This window comes from Malaclemys terrapin, chromosome 2, assembly GCF_027887155.1.
Source record: "Malaclemys terrapin pileata isolate rMalTer1 chromosome 2, rMalTer1.hap1, whole genome shotgun sequence".
Lineage (NCBI taxonomy): Eukaryota > Metazoa > Chordata > Testudines > Emydidae > Malaclemys > Malaclemys terrapin.
In genome coordinates, this window is record NC_071506.1 from 164962733 (window position 1) to 164977107 (window position 14375).

At 46.1% G+C, this 14375-nt stretch overlaps 1 protein-coding gene across 2 annotated transcripts in view; it reads right to left on the reverse strand.

Annotated features, from left to right (window-relative positions):
• Positions 1 to 14375, reverse strand: part of CLPTM1L (CLPTM1 like) — a 104052-nt gene that overhangs the window by 32085 nt on the left and 57592 nt on the right. For both annotated transcript variants that reach the window (XM_054018288.1, XM_054018289.1), the window contains exons 10-11: positions 10259 to 10324; positions 5640 to 5690 (exon numbers count right to left, since the gene is read on the reverse strand). In XM_054018288.1, the coding sequence (XP_053874263.1) occupies positions 5640 to 5690; positions 10259 to 10324 (117 nt within the window). The remainder of the gene's footprint in view (positions 1 to 5639; positions 5691 to 10258; positions 10325 to 14375) is intronic.

The window sequence follows — 14375 nt, forward strand, 5'->3', positions numbered from 1 at the left end:
CAGTCAGCCAGCCTGGTGGGCTTCGAGGGCGATACACGTGGACTTTGCCCTGAATGATCGCTGAGCGGCAAACAGCATCGAGAACGTTCCCGAGACCGGTACCGAGCTGGGGGTGACTGTGGAGATCCCAGCGGTGGCTTGCCTCTGGAGTGCGGGGCCAACATTAGTGGTGTTCCTGGTACCGGCATGGACATAACATCCCGGGCCGCCTGCAGGGCCTCTAGTATGGAGGGCATCTGGACATCTGGGGAGGCCTGCTCTGAATAGGCTGGGCTACTCCACTCAACTTGTGTTGGAGGCCTAGAGTCTGGAGGGGATCAAGGACTGCGACATGAGTTTAGCCTCTGTCCCTGGTTTACTCCAGTGCCGCGGCGAAGAAGGCTTCTTCCTAGCCTTCTTGGCATGCCCCATGGACTGGGAGTGGTGCCAACTAGTCAATGGCACTGAAGGGTTGCCGTGCACCAACACCGTGGTGCCCAGTGCCGACTCGGAGCGGCGTGCCGGAGCTGCGGTCAGCACCGACTTCATCAGAATAGCCTGGAGCCTAATGTCCCTTTCTCTCTTGGTCCGAGGCTTAAACGACTTGCAAATCTTGCAGCAATCACTGAGATGGGTTTCCCCCAAACAGCGTAAACAGTCCGCATGCAGATCACTCACTAGCATAGATCGCCTACAAGTGTCGCATGACTTAAAACCCGGGGCACGGGGCATGCGCTGGCCTGGGCGCTCTAGCTAACTTAAACTAACTAAACAACTAACTAACTACAGGTACCATACACTGAACGAACAAGCAGTTCTGGGGACGAGCTAGAGCAGAGCCGTTCTGAAGCACCTTCACTGGCGGCAAGAAGGAACTGAGGGTGGGGGGAGTGCGCAGCACCCCTTATACCATGCCATGGAGGCACCATTCCAGGGGTGGCTAGGGCGCTCCCCTACGGGTACTGCTAGGGGAAAAACTTCCGGCACCGGTGCATGTGGTGAGCACACACACCTATTGTGGAATACACATGAGCAATCACTCAAAGAAGAAAGACAATTCCCCAAAAGAGGGGTAGACTTCAGAATTAGGGGAATGAATACACCTCTGACCAGGCTGTCAAAACTGATGCTTTTGTGACCAGTGTGTACGTGTATGTGTGTAAGATGGTTGGGTCAACAGAGTGCTACCTTCTCCTGTGAAAGTGTCGTTTTTTTCCTTGGAGACTTGCTAGATCTTTGGTGGAAGACATGGGATAGTGAGCTCAGACTTTTATGGTGCATCTCTGCTTTCAGTAATGCTTTCTTTTAGGGGCCAGAGTGTACACCCCCAGCAATTCCACCCTTGAGGCCTCATCTGCTGTGGCACTAAGGAGTTCAGCCCCTTCGAACAGAAGATCCTCCACAGTGTATTCAACTTCTCTGGGAAATCCAGACCCTTGCAGCCACGATGACCTATGCATAATTGTGGCTGCGGCAATAAGAACGGTGCCAGATGCTTCAGAGGAAATTAACAGTATAAAGCAATTATTGAGTCATACATCCCTTGTTGTCCATTCTCAGTTTCTGGCTGTCAGAGATTTAGGGACACTCAGTGTCCCTGACCATCGTGGCTAACACCATACCATGGATTTATATAGTGTCATTATGATATTTCATGTCTTATAATCCATCTATCCCCTTCCTAATGGTTCCTAACATTAAGTTTTTTTTTTACTGCCATTGCACATTAAGCACAGTTTCATAAAACTATACACGATGACACCAAGATCTCTCTCTTGAGTGGTAATAGCTAATTTAGAACCCATCATTTTGTATGTTCAGTTGGGATTATGTTTTCCAATGTGCATAACTTTGCATTTAATCAACACTGAATTTCATCTGCCATTTTATTGCCCGGTCACCCAGTTTTGTGAGATCCCTTTGAAACTCTTCCCATAGAGCGGGAAGTGATATCAGCTGTATCCAGAGCTGCCTGGAGATTGGTTTTACCACTAACTGCCCTGCTGTGATCAGAGAAGCAAGCTCTTTCTGGAAATCAGTCAGACTGTTATTTGTGAAAAACAGTGAATTTCTCAGATACAAAAAAATCTTACCTCAACATTGGGGCTTGATAATTAGCAAGCCAGAACTGCATGCTTGCTGATTAGATTTTCTGCCAAATGAACCTAATCTTTTTGGTTCTCCCTCCTTTGCTGTCGCCCTGTTTTATCTTGCTTTCTCATTAGCCAATGTAACTACCAGAGATGACAGAACAGGATGCGTATAAAAATATTCAGCACCCTTGGGGAGAACTTGTTATTTTCTGTCCCCCTTTTGAGAGGTGTGGGTACTGCTGCAGGGATATACCACAGCACCTGGATGAGTCCATTATATACCCTGTGAATAAAGACGTAGACTGCAGGATATCAACACACACATGTTGAGTCCTGGCATTTAAAGTGCCTCCCCTATCCTCTTTAAAAGGCCCTGGAACACCTTCAGAACATCAGGTTGGGGACCCAAATGAGGAGACAACTTGTTTGGAGAGGAAGATAACAGAGCCATCACCAGCTGGAACCCTGTTTGTGGAGGAGTGTCTTCTCACTGTTTATACTCTGGAACTAGGGAGGGCTGCAGTGGTAAAAGAGAAGGTGCAGCTAGGGGGACTGTATCTGTGGATGGGATGTCCTGGGGACATAAAAGTCTGTCCGCCTAGTTGCAAGCTTCTCAGGATGGCCCAGGAGCCCCAGTATGACCATATGTTGATCTGGTAAGTTCTACATAGCCATGGTGTCAGAAACCAGGAGGGTTGGGATCAGTTTGAGTCCCAATGTCTGTCTCTGGAGCAGCCCCATGTACTCCTGCAGGACACACACAACAGCGGAGTGGAGGCTGGAGGAGAGGTGGTGTGTTGCTGATCCATCTCCTCTGACCCTACAAAAGTAGATCCAGAGGTGGTGTGCAGAGGGCCTTGGTGTTATCAGTGGCGGTGCAGACGTGGATAGTGCCATGGGTACAATCCTGCTAACAGGAGCGAGGTGGAGACTCTAGCTCCTGTAGAAGCTCTAGACCTCTCAATGCCATGAATCCTGTCAGTGCTAGCTGCAGTTGTGGAGTGCTTGGACCACCTGGTGACAGAAATTGTCAGTCCAGAGAGTGCCAATGTAAAAGTGGTAGGTTGTGGTGCTCATGGTTTGCAGTGCTGCCGTTAAGTCCAAAGCAGTCAGTGATGTAATTGGTGCTAGATATCTCATGATGGCTGGTCTCTGAGTCAGTGTCTTAAACTGAGTGACCTTCTGTGGAAACCTCATTGAGTTGAGGCATCTTGACAGTTTGATGCAGAGGGGGATCTTCTCAAGCAACCGCTGGTGGGTGATCTGCTCTTGGAGATCCTTGTACTCTGGGATTGATCAGAATGCTTCTTCTCTCCCATGAAATGCTCATATGCATATGAAAACGAACCAGTGTTTGTGCTCTTTGGTGCTGGATCTCACAGAGAGAGGTCTAGACAGCCTGATCCAAGGCAGGTCTCAGATTCATTCAGAAGGAATACCTGAAGCCTTGCCTCTCTGACCTCACATATCCTTGAAATAAAAGATTTGCAAGTGGAACACTTCCTTGGGATGTATGACTCTCCAAGACAACAGAGGCATTTCTAGTACTCATTGATGGGCATAGTTCTTTCGCATGAAGGGCAGTTCTTACAGTCATTGTAAGGTTTTTTTGGTCAACAGGCAGAAAATCATCTATGTTAACTAAGAGGCTAACGAGGAACAACTAGCAATTACAAGCTGGATTGTGTGGGGTGGGGCAGGGTCTGTGTTACCGACCACAAATGCTCCGTCTCATCGATGTCAGGAAGCAGCTGAGAGGAACTGATGGCAGTTGACACACACTGCCCTTACATGCCCTTGCTGGAGAACCAGAGAAACTTCAAGGTTCAGGCATGCCGTACAGATAATGCTGGCCAAAAGTCTCAAGTGCTTGCAGTGGATGCATATCAGAAGTGGAATGTGCATATGGACAATCACTGGAAGGAGATGTAGGTTCTGATGCTTCCAAGGGATCTTACAGTATGATATAATTCAAAACAGACAGACTAGGTCTTCATAACTGATGAAGACTCAGATATAATTTACAATCAGTCATGGTCTAACATGCACATTTGCATAAAAAACAGTGTATTCTCTGTTCAAATTAATGACAACTTCGATTAGTTCAAAAAGAATTGGCTAGCTTTAGTGTAAGAATTAAGGACAGCTAAACATTTTACATGCATATCTTAAATAAAATTGAAGATGAGATATTCACATATTCAGCCAAATTTATTTGCAATTCTATAATGACTTGGAACCCAGGTCTCCTGACTCCCAGTGCTCCTATTCAAAGAACAAGACAATGCTACCACTATGAAAACATATAATATGGCTTTGGTCAGAGGTGGAATCACACTTCTAGGTAACAGAGGCTAATACTGTTTCACTGTGTTTCCTCTTCTCCTTTCATTTCAGGGGAGAGAAAAGATGGAATAGTCTGCATTGGAGACAAGTGTGGGTAACTGGCACTAGCATGTCCAAACCTCCTGGCAGTAGGGTAGGTAAAGGCAGCACTAAGACTTTGGAACTGGAATGAGATTTGAAGGTCTCAACATTAGTACACAGAGTGCCTCAGCACTGGAGACCAAAGTCTTTTTCGACTTCATAGTCAATGAGCTCTTTGGCAGAGACTGGGAACCAAAGGAAGTAATTGAAGTCCAAGGCACATTTGTAGTTTTCAGCACCAGACCACTCCCAAAATATCACGAGTTACCAAGGATTTGTTTTCGCTACCATACTAGAGTCTTTTCAAAAAGTTAAGAGGGAGAGTGCCAAAGTCAGCTTTTGAAGCCCTAAAGAGGAATCTTTGGAGACTGACAAAGACCAGTGGGGACCATGTGCAGTGCCCAAGTCAGCAGCTGAGGGCTCTTTAGATTTCATCCTTATGGACTGCCGTAACAAAAAGATCTGATGCATGAGCTACCAGCCCTGGGGAGATAAACCACGGCAGACTTCATCTGTCCAGAGGATATGTTTCCCCAAAACAAAAAGACAACTGGCGTGCATCAGACTGGAAAAATCCCTAGCCTTAGAGCATACCACTTAAATAATTTCTTCAGGTTTGCCACAATAAAGTGCAGTGACATGCTGAAGCAACTTAAAATTCAAGATTTACCTCAAAATTATAATGAACTCTCAAGACCACCTACACCAATGCTATTTTAAAACGGCATACCAAAACACAGATTTTTGTAGAATGAAGGGACATTAAAAAAAATTGATCACTGATAACCTTTAAATCAAGAAATACACTCTAGTTCAACCACAAGTTACTGGGATAGATGCAGGAACTACTGGGTGAAAATCTATGGTCTGCATTGTGCAAGAGGTCAGACTAGGCTGTTATCGCCCCTGCTAGCCTAAAAAAATACATGAATTCCATGGACACTGAACACAATAATTGTATTTGTTTCTGTCTGCTTTTGTAAGGAAGACTCAAGTTAATATTTGATCTAATTCTCCACACTATCTTTTTGCTGTCCAGCAGAAGGCTGAAAGGTGCAATCTGCTTGTTGGAGAATAAGTCCCACTACATATTTGATTAAATAACCAACATGTCAACAATATTACAGGATTGTGTCTTACCTGGGTATCATATTCCTCAGTTCTCTTTTCAGATTCATTGTATGCACCAAACTGTATTAGATTTAATAGAGAGAAGAAATCATAATTGGTTTAGACAAATAAAAGAGAAGAAGGGGGAAATACAGTACTTTGTTAGGAAAAAAAGTCAGGATTATCATAAAATTCAAAGGAAACTCCAATGATATTAGGTCTAACTGCAATCTAATACAAGGAAGATGACAACTAGCAACAGGATTTTTGAAGCTGGAAAAAAAAAAAGATGTAATATAAAGCACTATCCCAAGGCGAGGAGTTTGCTCTGGAATTTCTTTGCTAAATACTACATGAACCATCATAAGACAACTCATTTTTCAATACCATTCTTGACAGAAGAAAGCTACAAAGGTTCAAGAGATCTGTCGAGCCCAAGGGTATACTGCAGTTGGCTCAAGTTTCACTGATTAAAGCTAAGCTTGTAAAGATGAAAAACTTACTCCTAATTTTCTTTATACAATATAAAAGTTAATACAAATCTACAAATGCTTCAAAAGAGCACACAGCACTCAGAGCTACAACCCTCACTCTCTTCAACATGATGCAGACAGAAAATTGAGCCCTTCAGCCACTGACTGTACAATAGCCTATACAGAAACTGATTAAATCAAAGCAAAACTACACTTAAAAACCTAAATAACAGGTAAAGGTCCTTAAAGCAGCATCACACCCTGGTCTTATTTTAATGCCCAATAATTATTTGGGACAAAAGAATTATCAATTACAAGTTAAACATCTCCACTCCCACCTACCTTCAGTTAACAGAGACCCATAAATAATGTCCCCCAGAAATGCAAAGGAAGCCCAGACCAGAGTTAATATTTCTTATACTGTTAATGAAGAACATAAGCAAGAAAAAAAGGTTTGATAAAACACACTTTTCAAGTCTTTATACTTCATAAAGAAGAGCAAGACCACATTGTAAAACATTCTCTGCTGGTCAAATTCAATACAACCAATATTGTTTGTGAAACCAAAATGTTTTTTCCCCGCCAGCCAAAGGCATTATCCAGCAGGACATATCCACTGCTAGCTCCATAGCAAGCAAGACTGGATTGCTAAGTGAAAGAATTGTGAAAAACGTGGGTTTTTAAAATACAATCCCACATCCGGTGAGTTTTCCAGGTTTCTTCCTTTCCTCCCATCCTTTTATTGATTTTGTCACACTCAAATATTTGTTAATGGAACATTTGGAAGTTTTTGGATACTAGAAATATCAGTCTCATTTTAATCTGTGAATGAAAACTAACTATTCTCAAAATTTAAGTGATGGAGACAAAATGGTTACTTACCCTGTACAGTAGATGATATTCTTTGAGATGTGGGTGCAGATGTGTATTTCACTCAGGTGTGCATGAGCCCAATGCATCAGAGCCAGAGAACTTCACTTAGCATTACCTGTTGGGGCAGCTCTTGCTTCCTCTGGCCCTTATGCCCCCTCCTATGCTAGTAAGGGCAGCGCTGTCCCAACCACCTCAGTTCTCTCAAAACTCCAATGCAGAGGGAACAGGAGGCGGGGTGTGGAATATACGTCTGCACCCACATCTCGAAGAACAGTTACAGTACAGGTAAATAACCTTTTTTCTTCTTCGAGTGGTTGCAGACAGATGCTCCCCATAGATGACTCACAAGCAGTAACCAATGGCGGTGGGACTCGGAGTCTACTTAAATAATGACTGAAGAACTTTCTGGACAAAGTTTCCATCTGATCTAGATGTCGTAATAGCGTAATGCTTGCGAAAAGCATATATGGAAGACCAGGTAGCATCCCTAGAAACATGCAATATAGATATCAGAGGGGTAGCCGTGTTAGTCTGAATCTGTAAAAAGCAACAGAGGGTCCTGTGGCACCTTTGAGACTAACAGAAGTACTGGGAGCATAAGCTTTCGTGGGTAAGAAATATAGAAACGTCACTGAGAAACATGACAAAAGCCGTTTGAGCCCTCACAGAATAAGCCACCAGTCTCTGTAGAGGTGTGGCCTGTGCTACCGCATATGCTGTAGTAATGCAGAAGTAATCCACCTGGAGATTGTCTGTGTGGAAACATCCTGACCCTTCATCCGATCTGCATAAGATAAAAAAAGTCAAAGTGATGCCCAAAAGAGTTTAGTCCTTTCCAGATAGAATAACTTTGATCATCTCACATCCAAGGAATGAAGATGCTGCTCATCAGCATTTGAGTATGGCTTAGGAAAAAATACAGGTAGGTATATTGTTTGGTTAAGATAAATTGTGATATCACTGTAGACAAAAACTTAAGGGTATGACTTTAAGGTCAACTTGCCTTTGAAAAACTGAGTATATGGAGGATCTGCCATTAAGACCTGCCGCTCACCAGTTCTCCTTGCTGAAATTATGGCAACAAGAAAAGCTGTCTTTTGGGAAAGGAGAGAGAGCGCGCAACTGGCTGGGGACTCAAATGGAAAACCCATGAGGGCAGCCAGTATAGTACTGAGGTCTCACAAAGGAATCAATTCTTTAACAGACAGAAAGAGGAAGACAGTACCTTTTAGAAATCTAACCACCATGGAGACATGGAAAATAATGTCTCCCTTTAGATTGGAGGGTGAAATGCTGAAATCGTTAAGTGGGCCCTCATCAGTGAGTTGAGCGATAGACCCGAGGACTTGAGAAGTCACTGGTAACCCAAAATGTCTTGAATACATGCTAACGTTGGCTGAACTCCCCTTGCCAACAACCAAACTGAAAAACCTAGTAGAAGGTTTTCTGCTAGTAAGTAGATCTTGTTGCACTGCTTGCTCTTCTGGGTCATCTAACCATGTAGCATCCACTCAGTTAGGTGCATATTGCTCACAGCTACATGCCATATCTGATCATGGTGTTGTGTCAGCAGGCAGGAGCGAGAGGAAGAAATTTGGGAGGTAGAATAGACAGACTGTAAAGGTCAGAGGAGCAACACTCTTTTGGCCAAGCTGGCACAATGAGTATTAAGTTAGTCTGATCCAACTTCAGTCTGAGAATCACCTGAGGGATGAGTGGTATCGGGGGAGGGGGGAGGGGGGGGGAGAGAGAAGGCATACATGAGGACTGATCCCCAATTCAAATGGAAAGCATCAGTTAATGAGCCTTAGACGGAGACCCACTTGAGAGCAAAACTGACTGCATTTCTTGTTGTCTTTCACTGAAAATAAGTCCACTGTCAGAATGCCTCTTCCTTGAAAATGGATCTCAGCACATCGCTCTTCAGAGATCGCTCATGATTCTGAGAGAAGTTTCTGCTGAGGTGACTGGCTAAGTGATTCTGAGCACCTGGGCAAGTAAGCAATTGTATAAATGAGGTTTTCCATGATGCACAATTGCCAAAACTTTATTGCTTGCTGACAAAGCTAGGGAGCGTGCTCCTCCTGGCTTGTTCACATAACACATTGAGTTTGCATTGTCAGTGGGGCCCTGCTCTTGTGCTTATGAAAACAGCGCTTACTCTCATGGTAGAAGCCCAGTGAAGGGTCCCTGACTTTACTGTTTCCCCCTTCTGTGTCAGATCTTGTGCTAGGAGGTGCGCTCGTCTATAACTCAGGCAGATGTACGGTGGCAGGATCCAACTGGGGCCTCATTGCTTTCTTCCTGAGTTGCTTCTTAAGCCAGAGTTCTTGTGCCTGCAGGCCCAGGTGGGAAAGGACTGACAGATACTGCACCTAGTGGAAGCATCACTGACTGAGAAGGATCAGGGACATGACAATTTTTGAAACCTGGTATCCTAGGGATAATCTAAATCCTATACTGGGAAAGCTAAACACTTCACTGAGGTGGGGATTATACCTGTTACTAAGTATACTTTAAAATTACTAACACTAAGTACACTACAGTAAAAATAACTATAAAACTTTGAAATATTTACAGATTTGAAGACAAAGACGACAGAAAGAGGGGCTCTAGATACTGGAAGTTGCAAACTAAGCCATGCAGTGGTAAAAAGGAACTGGATAGGCGGTTAGTCCATAGCATCCCATATACCCATGGTGTATGAGGAGAGCAAGGGTGCAGACAGACCAATTGACACTGCTTGCAAGAATTCTCTGGTCTCAGGCATGTGAAGTGCATTTACACCCCACACACAGGGACCGGGCACTCGAAGAACTATCTGTTTGCAGAAGATGTCTTAATCTTCTCAATTCAGTAGCAAATAACATTTCTATCCTCCAGCAGTAATAATGGAAGACTGATCTGTGGTTTTCTGTAGCTAATTCTGCAACTTTTTTATTGAATCATATTATACAAATGGATGAACACAGCAGCATTATGGAGATATACCTATCTCATAGAACTGGAAGGGACCCTGAAAGGTCATCGAGTCCAGCCCCCTGCCTTCACTAGCAGGACCAAGTACTGATTTTGCCCCAGATCCCTAAGCAGCCCCCTCAAGGACTGAACTCACAACCCTGGGTTTAGCAGGCCAATGCACAAACCACTGAGCTATCCCTCCCCCATTTATATACTTCTAGACATTATACATCTTCATATTTTGTTTATTTGAATTTTATTTTAAAGTAAGCTGTTCACTAATCTCTGAGGGAGCAGAGAGCTCATAACTCTAGTCATTATGAAAGAGCAAAGGTATTGTACCTGGATTGTTGGCCTCATGCCTCTCCATATAACTGTCATTTTCAGTGCTTTCTTCACTTTCCAGAGCTGTAGTTTAAGTTACAAAAATACAATGCTTATATATCAAGAACAACTTATTCATCATGACTAAGGATATCAAAATCTAGTTCTTAGACTTGAAGAGGAGGTTACTTACCTGTAACCGGAGGTTCTTCGAGATGTGTGGTCCCTATCTGTATTCCACTGTGGGGGCGCAGGATGCCATGCGCCAGAAGATTCCAGTAGCAGTATTCATCGACCCACACGTATGTAGCCATGTGGTCCAGGTCAGGTTACATGAGGCTGTGTGGGGTGACGCCCTCTCGGTCACCATCTTAACGCTGAGCAGCGTGGCACGCAGCAGATGAGACGGAGGGCAGGTATTGGAATACAAATAGGGACAACACATTTTGAAGAACCTTCAGTTACAGGTAAGTAATCGCCTTTTCTTCAAGTGATGGTCCCTATATGTATTCCAAATGTGGGTAAGATCAAGCAGTGATCAGCGCAGAGGCGGGTGCGAGGATGCAAGAGGCATTGCAGTCTGGAGGACAGCATGGCCCACAGCTGCGTCTGCTGCCGCCTAGTTGATTGCGTAATAGGTAGTGAAGGTATGAACAGAATGCCATGTTGCCACTCAGCAGATGTCATGCGAGGAGAAGTCTGCCAGGGAGACAGATGTTGCTATCTGTGCCCACGTTGAGTGCACTGTAATTGTTCTGGGCGGCAGGGTATTGGATAGCATATACCTATGTGGATGCATGCAGAGACCCACTTTGAGATGCATTGGAAGGGCAGGACTTGGCCCATGGATCTGTCTACAGTGGCCACGAAGAGATGTGGGGAGCCATGAATGGTGTGGGTTCTGTCAAGGTAGAACGCCAGCACACAGTGGACATCTAGGAAATGCGGGGTCCTGTTTGCAGGAGTGGCGTGCAGGGCCAACACTTAGGACAGAAGACCGGAAGGTGAATCGACAGGTTGAGGTGAAACTCTGAGTCTACCTTCAGGAGGAATCTGAGGTGGAGGCGCAAGGAAACCTTGTCTTTATGGAAAACTGTATTGAGGAGATAGGGGGGAGAGGAGGTAGACCATCATGGCCACCTGTTCGCTGACCCGCCGAGCAGAAGTGATAGGCACAAGGAAGATGACTTTCATGGAGTGGTGGAAGAGGGAGGATGTGGCCAGAGGCTGGAACGGAGTATGGTGAGGTTGGAGAGGACAAGATTGAGGTCCCAGGGGGGTATGGGCTTGCACACTGGCAGAAAGCTGTTAAGCGGGCCCTTGAAGAAGCGGGCGGTGGTGGAGTGGGTAAACACCGAGCGGCCATCCACAGGAGTAAGGAAGGCTCTCAACGCTGTCAGGTGCACCCGGACAGAGCTGAAGTTAACGACTGAGGTCTTAAGTTCCAGGAAGTTTCCAAGATGGTAGGGATGGAGATGGCCTCAAGGGGGAGGTGGTGGTGCTGAGCCCAAGATGTGAAAGATTTCCATTTTGCCACATAGTAAGCTCTTATGGAGGTCCACCACCTACTGCGTTTAAGGATGTGCTGCACCAGCGGCAAACAAGCATTGTATACACAGGAGCCCAAACCAAAAACCAGGCCATGAGGCAAAGGGAGCCAGGACTGGTATGACAGACTGCCTTGGTCGTGAGTGAGATGGTCCAGAACCATGTGGAACTGGAGAGGAGAGGGGCAGGCAGAGAGCCTGAGGAGGTCCAGAAACAAAAACTGGCAGGACCAGAACGGGGTTATCAGTATTAGCTGGACATGCACGAGTCCATGAGCCCAGATCTAATGCATCCAGGAGTGCTGAGGGAGTTGGCTGATGTGATTGCAGAGCCATTAGCCATTATCTTTGAAAATTTGTGGCGATCGGGGAGGTCCCAGACGATTGGAAAAAGGCAAATATAGTGCCCATATTTAAAAAAGGGAAGAACCTGGCGAACTACAGTCTGGTCAGCCTCACTTCAGTCCCTGGCAAAATCATGGAGCAGGTCCTCAAGGAATCCATTTTGAAGCACTTGGAGGAGAGGAAGGTGATCAGGAACAATCAATATGGATTCACCAATGGCAAGTCATGCCTGACCAACCTGACTGCCTTCTATGATGAGATAACTGGCTCTGTGGATATGGGGAAAGAGGTGGATGTGATATAACTTGACTTTAGCAAAGCTTTTGATACAGTCTCCCACAGTATTCTTGCCAGCAAGTTATAGTATGGATTGGATGAACGGACTATAAGGTGGATAGAAAGCTAGCTAGATTGTCAGGCTCAACGGGTAGCGATCAATGGCTCGATGTCTAGTTGGCAGCCGGTATCAAGTGGATGCCCCAGGGGTCGGTCCTGGGGCCGATTTTGTTCAACTTCTTTATTAATGATCTGGATGATGGGATGAATTGCACCCTCAGCAAGTTCGCAGAGGACTCTAAGCTGGGGGGAGAGGTAGATACGCTCGAGGGTAGGCATAGGGTCCAGAGTGACCTAGACAAATTGGAGGATTGGGCCAAAAGAAATAGGATGAGGTTCAACTGAGGCTGAGGGAACTGAGGTTTTTTAGTCTGCAGAAGAGGAGAGTGAAGGGAGATTTGATAGCAGCCTTCAACTACCTGAAGGGGGGTTCCAAAGAGGATGGAGGTAGGCTGTTTTCAGTGGTGGCAGATGACAGAACAAGAAGCAATGGTCTCAAGTTGCAGTGGGGGAGGTCTAGGTTGGATATTAGGAAACACTATTTCAGTAGGAGGATGGTGAAGCACTGGAATGGGTTCCCTAGGGAGGTGTGGAATCTCCATCCTTAGAGGTTTTCAAGGCCTGGCTTGACAAAGCCCTGGCTGGGATGATTTAGTTGGTGTTGGTCCTGCTCTGAGCAGGGGATTGGACTAGATGACCTCGAGGTCTCTTCCAACCCTAATATTCTATGATTCTATGACCGTAGCCAGGCCCTGGCAGATCTTGCAGAGGACCTGGGGAAGGAGAGGAACGGGGGAAAAGGCGTAACGAAGTTCTCCCTGCCAGAGCACGAGAGCATTGCCTTGAGAGTTGAGCCCCTGGGCTCCCTGGGAGCAGTAAAGAGGGAACTTGTGATTGTCTTGTGTAGTGAAAAGATCCCAGTGAGAGGTGTCCCAGGTATGGCACATGGAACGAGAGTGGGGAGGTCCTGGATGGTGTTCTGGACCTCTCATGGGAAAAAGGAGGACTGTAGTCATAAGTCTCGGCATATAATGACCCCAGTTGCTAAAGAGTGAGAGGACGTATCTGCAGCATCCATGGCCACTTGGAGGCTCACCTTAGTTGTCGGCAGTCTTCTCCCAGAAGGGCATAGAAGTATTGTTGCTTGTCCTGTGGCAGGTCGTCCAGGAACTCCGCGAGCTTGGCATAATTGTGGAAATCATACTTCGCCAGCAGAGCCTGGTAGTTGGCAATACGAAATTGCAATGCTGCACAGGAGTAGACCTTCCTGCCCCAAAAGTCCAGGTGCTTGCCCACCCGCTCTGGAGGAGTGAATTTATGGGTGTGCTGGCAGATGCATTCAGTCACCGCATGACTTGGGGGGGGGGGGGGTGGGATGGGAAAAGAGGAAATCTGCCCCCTTAGCTGGAACAAAGTACCAATGTCCTGTCCATTTCAGTGTGGGGACACAGGAAGCCGGCGTGTGCCAGACCGCTCTCACAGGTTGCAGGATAGCACTGTGAACAGGCAGTGCCACCCAGATGGCCCTTGGGGTTGCCGGGTGTCCACCAATTGATGGTGCTGATCCTGCAACCTCCTCCAGGGGTACACCCAGGTCCATGGCCACCCACTGTAGTAGGTACTGATACTGCTTCTGATTGTCAGGAGGCAAGAGTATGAGTGGTATAAGCCTTTGGGAATGGTGAGGCCATCGGTACTGGTGGGATGCATAGGCTTAAAGCACCCCTCCCTGGAGCAGTAGCGGTGCCTCTGCTGGAGTGGGAGGTTCATGCGAAGTGAGCAGCGAAGAATGAGGGTAGGGCAGTTAGAGATGTGCTGACTGGAGAAGGGGCTCACATTGTCCCAAGGTCTGGGAAATGTCCCTGTGAGAAGTCGAAGAGCGAGGTGGTGTGTGCAGTGAACAGACC